Source organism: Rhinatrema bivittatum, chromosome 1 (genome assembly GCF_901001135.1).
Source record: "Rhinatrema bivittatum chromosome 1, aRhiBiv1.1, whole genome shotgun sequence".
Classification (NCBI taxonomy): domain Eukaryota; kingdom Metazoa; phylum Chordata; class Amphibia; order Gymnophiona; family Rhinatrematidae; genus Rhinatrema; species Rhinatrema bivittatum.
The window spans coordinates 423,538,948-423,554,666 of NC_042615.1; the positions used below are offsets into that span (position 1 = coordinate 423,538,948).

At 43.2% G+C, this 15,719-nt stretch overlaps 1 protein-coding gene across 1 annotated transcript in view; it reads left to right on the plus strand.

Moving 5' to 3' along the window:
- Nucleotides 1–294: 294 nt before the first annotated feature.
- The window catches only part of SHB (SH2 domain containing adaptor protein B), a 274,646-nt gene continuing 259,221 nt past the window's right edge, over nucleotides 295–15,719 (plus strand). The window contains exon 1 of the mRNA XM_029603484.1: nucleotides 295–1,229. Coding sequence (XP_029459344.1) covers nucleotides 732–1,229 — 498 coding nt within the window. The 5' untranslated portion in view covers nucleotides 295–731. The remainder of the gene's footprint in view (nucleotides 1,230–15,719) is intronic.

The window sequence follows — 15,719 nt, forward strand, 5'->3', positions numbered from 1 at the left end:
GCCGGCAAAGACGTGCCCGACAGTCGAGCGAAAACAAATCTAGAAAGGACAAGAGAGGCAGCACAGCGCCACCCGCCGTCATCCAAACGGGAAAATAACAGCGCTCGCCTCGTCCTCCCCCCCGCCCCGTCCGCACGAACTGAAGCTCACACTACAGTCGCGCAAGCAACAGCTCGCGCCGCAACACCTTCCAGAGAAAGCGCTCCTACCGCTTGCAAGCACCGCCCCCCCCCGCCGGCGCTTGCGCGGTGACGTATGGTAGAGGGCGGGGACAGAGACTCCGCCCCTCAGCGGCGCTCGGGTGCAGGTTGTGGAGTCTGGAATACAGCGAGCGGGACGCGGAGGAAGCTCTGTCTCCCTCCCGGGTGACGGCACAGCCTAGAGCCCGGAATCCGGTCTGCAGCTTCCCGGGCGCCGACCGAGGCAGCGAACCTCCTACCTCGTGTGCCGGAGCCTCGCCGACCGGCCGGGGATGAAGCCACGGTTCGGGGCCGGGAGAGCAGCCGCCGCTGCGGATCCCCTGCTGCAGGCTCCGCGCTCGGAGGGGCGGCAGTAGGTGTCCGCGTGAGGAGGAGCGGCGACGAGTCTGAGACTTTGGCACCCCGAGCAACAAGTTCCCCCCGGGAAGGCGGAGGCCGGTGCCGGGACCGTCCGGCTCTTCCGTCTCCACCGCAGGAGAAACCCCCTGAAAAGGAGGAGGGGGGGGGGAGTTTCTGCTCGTCTGAGGAGCCATGGCCAAGTGGCTGAACAAGTACTTCAGCCTGGGCAACAACCGCACCAAGAGCCCCCCGCAGCCCCCGCGGCCCGACTACCGCGACAAGCGCGCGCCGGGGGCCACGCAGCACCGCACCTCCCCGGGTCCCCGCTGCCGCGAGGAGAGCGACCTGCTGCGCGCCTACCGCGCGCAGCGCGACCGCGACTTTGAGGACCCGTACACGGGGCCCGGCTCCTCCCTGCGCCGCCTGCGGGCCATGTGCCGCGACTACTGCCCGCCCGAGGAGTTGGAGGAGTGGCGGCGGCTGCGGCCAGACGGCGGCGGCGGCGGGGTCTCCCCGCTCCTCTTCCGCAGCAACAGCGAGCGCCGTCCGCCCTGCTCCCCCACCGTGGCTGAGGTGAAGTACATCTCCCCCAACCACCGCCTCATCAAGATCGACAGCTGCGAGCCTGCCGGAGGCTGGAGCCCCGGCAAACTGGGCAAGTGCGAGGAGAGCGGCGCCAAGAGGGACAAGGTGAGCGAGGCGGCGGCTGCTGCTGCTGCTTTCTCTTGTTGCATGTGCTGAGTTGGGCTGATCAACAAAGTCAGGGAAGAAAATAAAAGAAAACTCTGCCCCTTCCTCTTCGGGCACCAGAGGTGCGTGTCCGGAGATCCAGGGTCTTTGATTTGGTGCGCCGGCAGGGGTTCGCCCCCTTTGCAGTGCAACTTTGGGCCAGGAGGGATTGGGGATGGCCGGGGCCAGGGAAACCTGCCTTCGGCGGCTTGATCCTTACAGTTCTCTATAGCGGGTTGTGTTGTAGGTTCAGTAATTGGAAGCGAGAATTGCTTTTGGTCCCCCAACAGTGTAATCTTAAATTTGCCTTCTCGTTGGATTTCTGTAGGGTTGGAAAGAAGTTTCATAGACTGATAGTTGACAGGTGCAATTGACTTCTACTTTATCCAGTGATGCACCAACATGAAAATATTCTAAAGACGTTGCACTGTGGTCTTAAGACCACATGGGTGACTTTTTTGGATGCTTTTGTAAAACCATCATCTTTAGATTAATCTTACGTTCTTTAAGATATATTGTAGCCTTCAAAAAAAAAAAAAAACCCGACCAAAAACAGTTTTCTTTAGGACCAGTATAAAGTACCCGGAACTCTGTACTACTGTAACTTGTGCATTCACTTTTGTTTTTCGACTTGTGTAAAAGGAATTTACTATAATTGAGCTTCTGACCCTTGGTGGGGGGGGCATACCCTGTGACCAAGCTGCTGCTTTAGGCTGTCTCTTCACAATTGCAGACCAGAAGCCTCCCTGCCTGTTCTACTTATATGAGCACGTTTTAATACATTTTCATAGAGCATTAGTATTGGCTAGATTTGTGGAGAATCCTAGCTTTCCTCTAGGCTCTTCTGCTTCCTCTCTTTGGTCTTGTTACCAGGTCATTTTATATATGTATGAAATAAATTATGAATATATATCTCTTTGGAAGGAAATTGTGTTCTTTGAGGGCCACATCTCTTTCCTTGTGTATAGTACTATATGCCTTTTTTTTTTTTTTAAGTTCTTTAGCATAAAGACCTTTCATATGATTTTTCATTTCAGAGGGAATATTTTGGAGCTCTTCAGCTCAGCCATTCTAGTGATATGAATGTAAATAAAACCTGATGCTCTTCTACTGATCCTAACCAGGAACCCTGCATGAGCATCAAAGCTAGATAAAACATATAGATATAGCTGAAAGACTCTGGGAAGTCAGTATTTTACAATGATCGATAATTGCACAAGATTTGCTGCAAAAATATAAGAAACTTCTTAAGACGATAAAAAGACAGGAAACATAGAGGATATAAGATCAAAAGAGGAAGCAATAGAAAACCAAGAAACAGGTACTGCTGCTGTAATGGGTCTCCAGAGAGCCTGTCCAAGAAGACTGTGAGAAAGGGTTAAACACTTTAATAAAGATTTGGCAGGGAGCAGTTGCTGTTTTAGTTTTCTCCAGAGGTCATCAGCAAACTCAGATAATTTTTGTGTTTATAGAGCTTCCATTTTTCTCTGATCCCAGGGGATTATTTGCAATGCTATATTGTTTGCGAGTATCATACTATATCTAATTTATTTTCATGATTCATATAAGGCTTCAGGGCTAATTTTAAGTTTCAGGGAAAGTAGGGCTTGGTAAGTGTAGGGAAGTCTTCAATTTTATTTGAAATAAATCTTTAGCCAATGCCTTTTAATTTCCTTTAATGAGCAAAAGAGAATCAACAGAAAACATTGTACAGGTAAAAACTTTACATAAAGTACTATAGGACTTTTGGCCAAAAGTGCTAAATTAGAGTCTGGAAAGAGTACCCAAGTGTTACAAAGAAGAATATGGTATGTGTTGTAAACAAAGGGGCCAATGTGAAAAAAAACAAAACAAAAAACAACGCGGAAAGCGGGTGCTGAAAAGTCAGCGCCTGCAAGGGGGGGGGGGGGCGCCATGCTTTATGCAAATTAGGGGGTTGCGCTAACATGAAGTTAATTGATATAGGATATGTTACAGTTTTCAATATGTTAAGTTATAATTCATTTCATATTTTTATGCCTTCTTTGTTCTATGTAACGCTCCTAAGCAAATTTTGTTATGTAAACCGGTGTGATTTGTATTCTTACAGGAACTTCGGTATAGAAAAATTATAAATAAATAAATGAACCCGCGGCAGCTGCCGGTTTCGAAAAATGACGCCGGTAAACTCGGTACCGGTTTTCATAACCGGCTGTCTGACAGTAGTGAAAACCGATGCCGAGTTTACTGGCATCAGTCTTCATAACTCGGCGGTCTGCCAAGGTATATTTTTTTTTATTTAAGTTCTGCTTTTCTGTACTTCTTTTACATGCGCTCAGCTATTAATGCCGGCAGGCGTTAATACCTGAGAGCTAAATGTGTGTCTGAGACGCACACTTTTTTTTTTTTAATGCGGAGTAAAAGAGTAATAGCCTCATTCACATGCATTTGCATGTGATGGAACGCTGTCGCATTCACTCCGCGTTGGACGCGCGTTAAATAGGCGCTAATCCCCTTATAGCTTTAGGGGGTGGATTAGCACCTATTTAACCTGCGTCCGACTGTGGGGTTATACAGTGCGCCCGGCTGAGCGCACTGTATTGCATCTGCCCCAAAGCAGGATGTTTGAGTGGTATCCTGAAATGTAGTTTCTGGAGGGAAGAATAAGGCCACTTGCAATACTGCTCCCTAGTGGCCAAAATGTAGAATATGGCAGATAGGACTATATAAAGCCCATCTAACCTGGCTAAGAAGTTTTTCTTTAGCAATACCATATAAACACCAGCTGATCCCTTCATGTCTTCACAAATAAAGATATGTGCTTATCCTGTATTTTCTTGAATTCTATTTTGTTTTTGCTTTCACCATCTCCCCTGGGAAACCATTCTATGCATTCACCACCCCTTCTGTGAAGCAGTTATTGTTTACTCCCATATCATGAGCTCTTCTTGATCTGCTCCCTAATTTTACAAAAATATAGTCTGTCTGTTGGGAATCTTTATGCCCTTCACTAATTCTTCCTCCCTTACACAAATGTTGGACTATAGAACCGGTCCCTTGCTTTGGTGACTGTGCTGGATGGATGCTGCCATGTGGACATTCAGGGTTTGAATCTTTAGCCTGGTTTTTGGCCCTTTTTGATTGAACAGGACTGAAGATGCTGTGAGAGGCAATATAAACAGACCATGGTGGGGAGGTTTGTCTTGTATAGTGGCAGCACCTATTGCCCAGCTTCAGGGTACCTTTGTGATGGAAGGAGGTAATGATAGTAGTGATTTGAAGGCTCTTGGTGCCCTAGCCCCAACTAAGGGCAGATTCAGATTTAAACTGGTAGTCCAAAGAAGCAGCAGCAGGAAACTACCTTCTATAAGTGTCCTATAGGTTAGTTTCTACCTTTGGTTTTCTTATCCCCAGTACTTGGAGCAAGATGATAATTGTATTGGAGTGAAAAACTAAATACAGTATGATCTTTGCCCCAGCTTATCTCCAGACTTTAGGAGCCTCTTGACTTTCAAACAAGTTCTGCATACTGGAGGAGTTTCGGGCTGAAATTTGAGATTTTTGCACAGAGAAAAGCTAGTGTTAGGTTATGAAAGGCCCCTAATTTACTGACTTAAGTTTTTTAAGGGGGTATACATTGGACCACTGGCTGATTCTGGTAGCCAAGGAACTACCCCAGCTAAGTGATGTGATCTGTATAAACACACTGCTATATAAGTACAATGTGGAATCAGCCCGTTTAGTACATAGAACTGACTTGCTGGTTTTAAATTTGTAATACTTTAGAGGTCACAAATGGTTAATTTGTTTGAACAACTTAAAAATAAATACTCCAGCTCTCTCTCCTTTCCCCATAAATCTATGTGAAGCATGGGAGGGTTAGAGCTTGTTGTTTGATTCCTTTCCCTCCCAGGCAGATATCTGTCAACATTTTCTAATCCATTTTTGCTGCTTTCTGATACAGATCTGTGGTGTGCACAAGCTGATTAATTTTATGCTCATGTTTCAGTAAGTCAACAAACTTGAAACAATTATCCAAACCCCTTTTGTTCAAAGATTAATGCTTTCCTAGAAATTTTAGTTTAAAGGTTTGTCTCTCTTGTGTGTGGTTTCTTTTTATGAGCTCCTGCGTAAGAACCTCTTTGAAACTCATTTTCCGAGTATGAGCACCTATAATGGGGTGAATTTTCAGCATGTGATTTGCCATGCTACTGACACAGACTATGAAAATATTAAGTTTTCATGTCATATGGAGTAAGTCAATGCTGACCTCATTTGCTCTGGTAATGTGGCATTCTTCTGCTTACCCTTTGTAGTGACTAAGTAGCTGTGTTCCTACCGAATGAGAAAATTTTCAAGCTGCCTGGAAAGGTGACCAAGTTTGGAAAAAAGTGATATGTTGATTTAGAATTGTTATGCAGTTTTGTTTTGTTTTGTTTTTTTTAGCTTGTTTCTACTTCTAAAATGATACATATTAAAATATGGTGCAGGCTTTAGTAGCAAATGTATCAGATCTGTGCAGGTTGACAGATTCTTATTTTTTGAAAATTTTCTTAATAAACTAAATCTTTGCAACATAATTAACAAGGGTGGAAATATAATTAGAAAACTTATGCACCAGCCAAAGTTTTAGGAGATACGGAAACATTTTTTCTCTTTTGTTTTTGTTTGGCTTTATTCCCTTTTTGCATTTTGCTTTGTGTGTTTGTTTGATTTTTATGTTATTTCTTGCTGCTTTTCCTTTTCTTTTTATATTTTTCTGAATTTTAGGTGTCTGGCTCCTGGGATTTTTCCAATTCAGATAATCATCTGGAAGTGTTTATTCTGTTAAATATATAGTTTTAGGCATGTTGGCCAAAATTATTTGAAAGATGTAAATAAGAGCAATAGACAGTAGGTATCACTTTGTGATTACTTAGAACATAACATAAGACTTGCCATATTGGGTCAAACTAAAGGTTCATAAAGCTCAATGTCCAAAAGTGGCCAATTCAGGTCACAAGTATTGGCAGGATCCCAAGGAGCATATAGATCCCAAGAATAAACAGTGGATTTCTGCAATTCTACCTTAATAATGGTTAATGGACTTTTTCTCCAGGAACTTGTACAAACCTTTTTTTAAACTCAGCTATAGTAATATATTTCATCACATCATCTGGCAATGAATTCAAGAGCTTAATTATGGCTTGTGGCAGGTTTAAAGAATTTACAAAAACACTTTACAAGTATTGGGTTGAATTGCTAGTTATCATTACCACTTGTCACATTCATGTCCGAAGCATTAAGAAGTTTTCCTAATTTTATTGCTGTAACTCCATAGCATGTGCTGTTGAGTTGATAAGTTCTGCTCTTGTGGAAGTAACTGCTGAATCAGATCTTGTGTTCAGGATTTGGTTTCCAGTGGATCTCCATTGCTCCAGTTATCTGGTGTATCCATGCACTAACTATTTCTCTAAATGAGAATTTTAAAAGCAGGATGAGATCCTCATTGTGGGTTCTGCAGTTCAGTAATTCACAGCCATGGGCTGGTCTGGTGGCTCAGGTAACAAGTGTCATGCACTGTCCTGTGGTAGGTCCCTAGTTCAAATACTAAGTTGGGTCTTCCCTGGGTCAGCTGGAGATACTATGGCTGCAATGTTTGGAATCCCCAGGTGACACCTAGAGGCCTGATTCAGGGTCCAGAAGGAGCCTTGGCGCATAGCGCCTGGTCCTGGACTGTCAATGCAATAACCAGACTAGGTATGTTGGGAATGAAGGGATATAAAATAGGGGAAAACTCCCTATGTTAGTGGCGAATGAAGGCTTATGGTGCCAGAATTATATCCTGATTCCAACTGAGCTAGAGGTCCAAAGAAGCAGGGAAGAATTGCTGAGTTAAAAATTTACCATTGGCAGGAGTTACTCATCCTTATGTCACTGTACTGGAGTCTGATGTGTAACCAGACTATATTGCTGTTAAAACCCAGATAAACACATTTGGGAATTGGACATGTATGATTTTGTAAAGGGAATTTTAAGGCTAAAATTAAATAGGTTGGCAGCTATTTTCTTATTTGGAAGTTTGAGATATGTCTTGTGCTATTTAATGTAGCATTCAGTGATGCATGTAAGTACTGTAGTAGGGATCTAAGGAATGTGCATTAAGATGTTACTTGGTATTGCCACTTCTCTAATGGAAGGTCTTATTTCAGGTTCCAGCTGACATGAGTGACAGGAAGAATTTTGTGTGTTTTCAGATCAGTATTTTTATTATGCTGGATACAGTGCTGAAGGAACTAGGAAGATCTACGTATTTCTAATGAACTTACACTCAGTGCTGTGTAAAGACCGTACCAATTAAATTTGAGTTTTTCTGTTAGATCTTTTGGCATTGGTCGAAAATCTGAATCGGGAAGTTTCATGGATGTTAAGTCATAGACTTTAATATGCTAGTTAAACTAGTTGTTTATACAGAGGATATACATTATAGCTTAGACTTGTAGCCTAAAATTATAAAACAAAACTTTTGACTTTTCATAGTGCATAGCAGCAAATCTTATTCAATATTGTTGCATAAGAAATGCCATGCTGAATAAGACCAAGGTTCATCGAACTCAGCATCCGGTCTCTGATATTGGCCAGTTTGGATCACAAGTACCCACTGTTCCATAAAGTAGATCAGTGCTTTTCAACCCAGTTCTCGGGGCATACCTAACCAGTCAGGTTTTCAGGATATCCCCAAATCTATTTCCATTGTATGTAAATTTCTTAGGTATATTCATTGGGGATATCCTGAAAACCTGACTGGTTAGGTGTGCCCTGAGGACTGGGTTGAAGAAGCACTGAAGTAGATCTGTTTTCTGTTACTCACTCCCAGAGTTAACAATAGCTTTCCTTGGTCTACCTGGTTAATAATATTTTTCTCTAAGAACTTGTCCATATCTCTCTTAACCCTCTCTATGATAGTTGTCTTGACCACATCCTCTGGCAACAGATTCCAAAGCTTTATTGCATATTGATACTGTAGGTATCAGATTTTCTCGGCCATTCAGAGGCCTGGATTGGGCAGTCTCCCTTCCCAGATCAGTCCCTCTAGATATCCAGTTGAGAGAATTTCTCCCTTTAAAAAGTCCAGACTAACAAGAAACTCTGGTTCTTCAGCCCAGGCTCTCATCCAAGGATCCAAGCTCTTAGAGTAAGGGGAATACTCCTTGGAAGAATAGGAATCTGCGATGGTGTCCTTTTCTACAGGGATGATTTAACAGCACTCATAACCAATGCAGTGTCTGCATCTCCCAGCCCCACCCCCTGCAAGATATCAGACCCCTGCAGGGGGTGGGGCTGGGGGATGATGAGATGGAAGGGGATCCCATATTACCATGGTAGTTTAAGCCATCAAAAACCTTTCCCTTGTATCCAACATTGAGGTCCATAGTGCTGGCATAATGGGATACACCCCACAGGGACCTAAGAGGGGAAGACTTATGAGCAGGATTTATTCTCTGCCAGAGAGGTCCCAAAGTTGATACTCTGGTTTTGGCTGTCACCCGTAAGACAACCATTCCAGTCAAAGGTGGGATCTCCTTGAGGGGATATTCAGGATAGTAAAATTGACTCAGTCCTTAAACGGGTCTTCTCTACCAATGCTTTGGCCTCGCAAGCTGCCATTTTGTAGAGGTTAAGTGGCCCAGGCTGTGGTATGCTGGGATTCAACAATTCCCAGATTCAGAGAAGATGGTTAGAATTAAGTCAGGGGTTGTTTATTTAAAGAGTTTTTATATACCTCCTATACACAAAATAGTGGACTAGGCAGTTTACAGACTAAAAACATACATAATTAATAAGACACAGAATAATATTTCATAAAATTAAATGGTATAATAAAAGTATTAAAACAGAAGGAAAATACAATAAAAAGGAAAGTATTAAGATGCACACACATATGACAAATGACTAAAATTAACAAACTAAGAGGAGAACAGGAACATTAATCTGAGTTATTGTGTCCAAAAGCGCAGGTGCATAAGTAGGTTTTTATTTAGCAGACAACCTATATGATTTGATAAGGACAGCCTTCTGGGTGGTAGCCTCTGAGTTGGCAACGAGGAAGTTCTTATGGCTGCGGAATTGGGCAGCAGACAGGGTTTCCAGAAATTGCCTCCTCAGGCTGTCCTTCAAAGGAGGCCTTTAGTTTGGTGAAGAGCTGAAGATAAGTACAGAATGAGTCCTTGAGGCTCAAGGTGCTATTGCTTTAGGGATATTCAGGGGTTCTGAGCAGGTAGATATATGGTGCAGCAAACCAGGAGGTGCAAGCCCCAGTTTTTTTGAAGGCTAAGGGTGATGCAGCTGCTAGCTCAAGGCACCCTACTCAGAGGTGCACAATGATAGTACCAGTAGCCCGCCACCTATTAAAGTAATACGCTGAGTGGATCCAAATCATTATGGACCAGTGGATCAGGGACATCATTCAGCAGTGCTATCCCCTGTGTGCAGAGCAGGTACCAACCATCTTCATACTATCCCCTTGTATATTTCCAGTCAAAGGAGAGGCCGTAAGCGAGATGCTAGGCAAGGTGCAGCTCTTTTGTGCTATTGCCCATACAGGAGAGAGAACAGGGAACTTATTCAGTATATTTTGTGGTACCAAAGGAGGACAGATCTTCCAGCCAGTCCTAGATCTAAAGGAGGTCAACAAGTGGCTACACATGCCCCACTTTCAGATGGAGGCATTAAGGTTAGTAATGGTCTCAGTGAGACAAGGGGAGTACTTGACTTCATTGGATCCAGTAGAAAAATATTTCTATGTTTCCATCATACTAAGGTTCTATGTCCTAAAACAGCACTTTCAGTTCTAAGCACTTTGACAGCGCCCAGGATATTTAGCAAGGATAATGGTGGTAGTGGTGGCAGCTCTCCGCAAACAGTGAATTATGGTGCACCTTTACCCAGGGTTAAGTCAGCACAGGAGTCATAAGGCCTCACAAGTCATAGTCCCGCTCTTAAAACAGCTAGGATGGGTGATAAATCTTGCAAAGAGCAATTTGGAGCCAGCTCAGGCCCTGGAGTTTCTTGGGGCTTGTTTAGATGTAACAGAAGAAAAGTCAGGTTGCCTTTCAAAAGATTGTCCAAGCTGATTCAGGGGCTCAAGCCATCCAGAGTCAAGACTCTCTCAGGGCATGGGATGTTAATGGCAGCATCACTGGACTTGTTTCTTTGTGCCAGTGCCCATTCGAGACTGCTACAGCAGTCCCTTCTGTCGCACTGGTTGTCTACTTCACAGGAGTATCAGCACAGATTACAGGTAGCCCCAGAGATCAGCAGGAACCTAGATTAGTGGATTCAACTGGCCGATCTACTAAAGGGAATAGTGATGCAACCCCGAATGGATTGTAGTTAGCATGGACACCAACCTAGGCCCACTGCCAAGGCCAGGTAACACGGGGGCAGTGATTGAAGGAAGAGACACCGAAACAAGGGCTATCCGTTTAGCCTTTCAACACTTCCTCCTGTTAGTGAAGGGAAGAGCAGTCAGGGCAATGTTAGATAATGGCATGGCAATGACATATGTAAACAAGCAAGGGGACAGCTGCAGCTGGGCACTGCGCAGGAGGCAGTCCAGATGTTTGGGCAGAAGAGAACCTGCTCATAATCTCTGCAGCCCTCATGCACGCAAGGACAATAGTCTGGCCACCTTCCTCAGCAGAAAAGGGCTCTATCCAGGAGAATAAAAGCTGAGTCTAGGGGCCTTTCAGCTCATAGAGGATTGCTGTGGGATTCTGGCCAGACCTAATGGCAACCAGGACAAATGCAAAGGATGAGAGGTTCTTCAGTTGCAGGACAAAGCCAGGCTCCAGCGGCATAGACACTGTCCTATGCCCATGGCCTCTGAGCAGTCCTTGATTTCTCTTTCCTCTGTGGTCTGTGGTTGGCAGGACAAGAAAGAAAATAGAAGACCACTCATCCATAGTGAAAATAGTGGTCCCAGACTGGGCACTGAGACCTTGGCATGCAGACTAGTTAGGTTACTAGTAGGTTCCTTGCTACATTTACCCAAGTTGCATGGGCTTTTCCAGGAAGGGCTGATTTTAATGAAGAATCCAGACATGTTTTCTCTTACAGCCTGGCCCTTGAAAGGGCATGCTCTCATAACAAGGGGGCTACTCCTCAGCTGTAATTTCAACCTTGCTAAAGGCATGGAAGTCCTCAACATCAGAGTTTGGAGATTGAGGAATTCTGCAGAAAATAAGACATCTCCCCATGGAGAATGGGTAACAACTGGTCTAGCAGGAAGATAAAGATGGTTAAATTATGCTTACCTTTCCTCGAGTCCTGCTAGACAAGTCTAGATCCCACCCAGGAAGACAAAGGTAAGGGTAAATATAGTTTATAATGCAAGATAGCCTACCAGCACCCTCCTTTCTCTTTCTGGGAGCACAATGCAGTACCTTGTGGTAGAGATTCCATATTGGACATCGGGAGGATTTCATATGGTCACAGTGAAGTTACTATACAATACATTCAAGACAAATAGTCTTAAATGTCCCCTTGTCCTTTGAACTTATTGAAAGATTAAACTGATTCACGTTTACTAATTCACTGTACTTATTTTATAGATCTTATTATATATCCCCTCAGCAATCTCTTCTCCGAGCTGAAGAGCCTTTAGCCTTTCTTCATAGGGAAGTTGTTCCATCTCCTTTATCATTTTGAACACCCTTTTCTGTACCTTTTCTAATTTCACTATATATTTTTTGAGATGCAGTGACCAGATTTTCACACACTACTCAAGGTGCAGTCTCATCTTGATATAATGCAGAGACATAGCATTCTATTTGCTTTCTTGGCCACCACCACTTACTGAGCAGAGGATTTCAATATATTTCCTAGATGATCTCAATATTCTCTATCCTAATCAATACGGGTTTCGCAAATCCTACAGCACAGAAACCCTCCTCCTCTCCCTTACGGATCACATCATCTTAGGCCTAGACAAAGGTCAAGATTTTCTGTTAGCTCTTCTTGACATTTCGGCAGCATTTGACACGGTGAATCACTCCACTCTGCTAAGCCGTCTCTCAGACATTGGTATTTCAGGCTCTGTTCACAGATGGTTTAATTCATTCCTAAGCAACAGAACCTACAAAGTCAAAATTAACAACAAAGAATCATCCAGTATTAAATCTTCAGTAGGTGTTCCTCAAGGATCCTCCTTATCCCCCACCCTTTTCAACATCTACCTCCTCCCCCTCTGTCAACTGCTTACTAACCTAAGATTAACATATTATCTCTATGCAGATGATGTGCAGATTTTAATCCCCATAAAAGAATCACTATCAAAGACCCTCCTATACTGGGAAAATTGCCTTCAATCCATTAACCAACTCCTCAACAATTTGAATCTAGTCCTAAATAAGTCCAAAACCGAACTGCTCATCATTTCAACCGACCATCCTGACTCCTCGCTTCAGCCTCCTCATACAGCCCAAATCTCTCATGCTAGAGACCTCGGAGTAATCCTTGACAATCGCTTAAATTTAAAGAAATCCATTAACAACACAACAAAGGACGGATTCTACAAACTGCAAGTCCTAAAAAGGCTTAAACCCCTCCTGTTTTTCCATGACTTCAGGACTGTCCTCCAAGCCACACTCTTTGCCAAGATTGACTACTGCAACTCACTTCTTCTGGGGCTTCCACTCTCATCCACAAAACCATTGCAGATGCTCCAGAATGCAGCAGCTAGAGTCTTGTCCAATACAAATCACAGAGATCACATCTCCCCCATCTTAAAGAACCTACATTGGCTGCCAATAAACTATCAAATCTTACACAAATCCCTTACCATAATCCACAAAATGATCCACAAACAACACCCGTTGGACCTCCAATTCCCCCTCAAACTTCATTCCTCATCCAGACCCATCAGAGAATCATACAAAGGATCTCTCCATGTACCTCCTAACAAAACTTCACGCCTCACCGCAACCAAAGAAAGAGCATTCTCGATAGCAGGTCCCTCTATTTGGAACAATTTACCTCCAGACCTCAGACAGGAACCCTGCCTACAAACATTTCAAAAAAAACTTAAAACCTGGCTATTTAGCCAAGCTTTCCCTTAATCTATTCACTTTCAGAACTCCACATCTCAAACCTACAGGACAATTTACATAGTGATACCCTTTTTATCACAATGGTTATTCCTCTGTCTTTCTCTTTCTTCTATTCCCAAGTTCGATCTCCTTGTTATATGTAACTTTTTACCTCCTCTGATTATTTTACTGTTAAATGATTGATAACAATGTTTTTTTCCCCTTGTTCCATGTAAACCGATTTGATATGACCCCTGTCATGAAGGTCGGTATATAAAAGAATTAAATAAATAAATAAATAAATAAAATAAAATATTATCCATGATGAAAACTAGATTCTTTTCCTAGATGGAGACTCCTAATGTGGAACCTTGCATTGTATAGCTATAATTTGGGGGTTGTTCGTCCCTACATGTTTCACTTTTCACTTGTCCACATTAAATGCCATTTGGATGCCTCTTGCAATTCCTCACAATCCTCCTGTGATTTAATGACTAAGTAATCTTGTATCAGCAAATTTGATCCCTGTGGAACTCCACTACTGACCATTCTCCATTTGGAAAAGCGATCATTTAGTCCTACCCTCTGTTCCTGTCTTAAGCAGTTAGGAGGGAGTGTCCTATTTTGGATTACTATCTCATGACTTTAATTTCCTGAGTATACCAACTATGCCCTCTGAAATAAGATCTCCCCTACCAAAATAGGAGTTATATTTAATTGTAAAGGTGCTTGTCACTTTGAAATTTATGTTGATCTACGGGCAACACTTCAAACGGAACACCTGACACAGACCATTTTAAAAGTAGTGGCACTTTCATATATCATTTGGCTTCCATCTCAACTTGTAGCCAGCGTGGAAAAATATTTAGAAAACATAGGAGCCAGTCAAGTTTTTTGAGGCCAGAGATTTTTTTTTGGGAGGGGGGGGGTGTTTCATTTTGCTTTTTTTTTTGTGCACTCTCCCATCCAGGCAGTATGCTTTTCCATATTTTTTACTCCCTCTAGGCACATTCTCTACCTCCTAGAATACACTCGGTCAGCACAATAGTACAGGGGTCAGGGATGGTGGGGTAGCTCTGGAATTGCACATCATCTTTGTCTAGTTGGTGGTAATGGCATCTCAGTATGGGTGGCAGCTGATTCTTTTGCTGAGCCCCTAATGGCAGCAGTTTCTAGGTCCAGGACTGCTGCTGCCACCACCCACTTCCCCCCCCCCCCCCCTTTCCGAGCGAACCTGTCAGTAGACTTGTTTGTTGGCAGAAATGGCAGTCCCTATTCATGCAGATGTTTCCACTGGTATGCCACATTGTTGTTCGGTGGAACAATGGGTTATTTTGTGCCATGGGTGGCTACTTAGGCTCAGTTGGTGGGCAGTCTGCTCTGCATATCAGACTCGGTGAGGAAGTCCTTTTTCCGGGGACTTTTTTGACCGCCATTGCTCAGTGCGCTGCGGATCAGACTTTCTTCTTTGGCACCCTAGGGTTCCCACATCAACAACAATGTTGATCATGGTGCTGAAGTCTTATATAGATATAGGCTGCTCTGCTGGCACCAAATCATGGTACATAAGATTTAAAAAAAAAAAAAAAAAAGTCCAAATATTCTCCCTTGGTGAATGTTTTTTTTCCCCAAAAATTTGTGAACAGTAACAGCCTGACAGCCATTTCGTTATAGTGCAATGCAGACAATGTCAAAACAAACAGATATGCCATCTGTAGTTAAGAAACTGCATTTTTGGAGCATATTAAATACAGAACAACAGTGAGGAAGACCTTTTTCACAGGGGCTCAGTGTGCAGTGGTGGTCAAAAAGGCAAACAATGTTAGTAATTATTAGGAAGTAAATGGAAAATAAAGTGAGGATATCATAATGCCTGTGTATCACTCAGTGGTTAGTTTGCACCTTGAATACTGTGTGCAATTCTGATTGCCATATCTCAAAAAACATATAATTGCACTGGAGAAAGAACAGAGAAGGGCAAGATAAAGGGGATGGAGAAGAGATGGCTGAGGGGAGATTTGATAGTGGTCTACAAAATCATGAAAGGACTTGAACAGGTAAATGGGAAATGGTTATTTACTCTTTCAGATAATAGGACTAGGGGGTACTCCAAGTTAGCAAGTAGTGTATTTAAAACATGTTTTTCACTCAATGCACAATTAATCTCTGAAATTTGTTGCCAGAGGGTGTGGCTAAGGCCATTAGTGTAGTTGGGTTTAAGAAACGTTTGGATAATTTCCTGGAGGAGAAGGCTATAAACCCCTATTAATAGGGAATAGCCATTGCTTGTTACTGGCTTTAGTAGCATGGGTACTTGTGACTTGGATTGGCCACTGTTGGAGATAGGATATTGGGCTTGATGGCTCCTTGGTCTGACCCAGTTATGTCTTCCTCTTGCAGCATT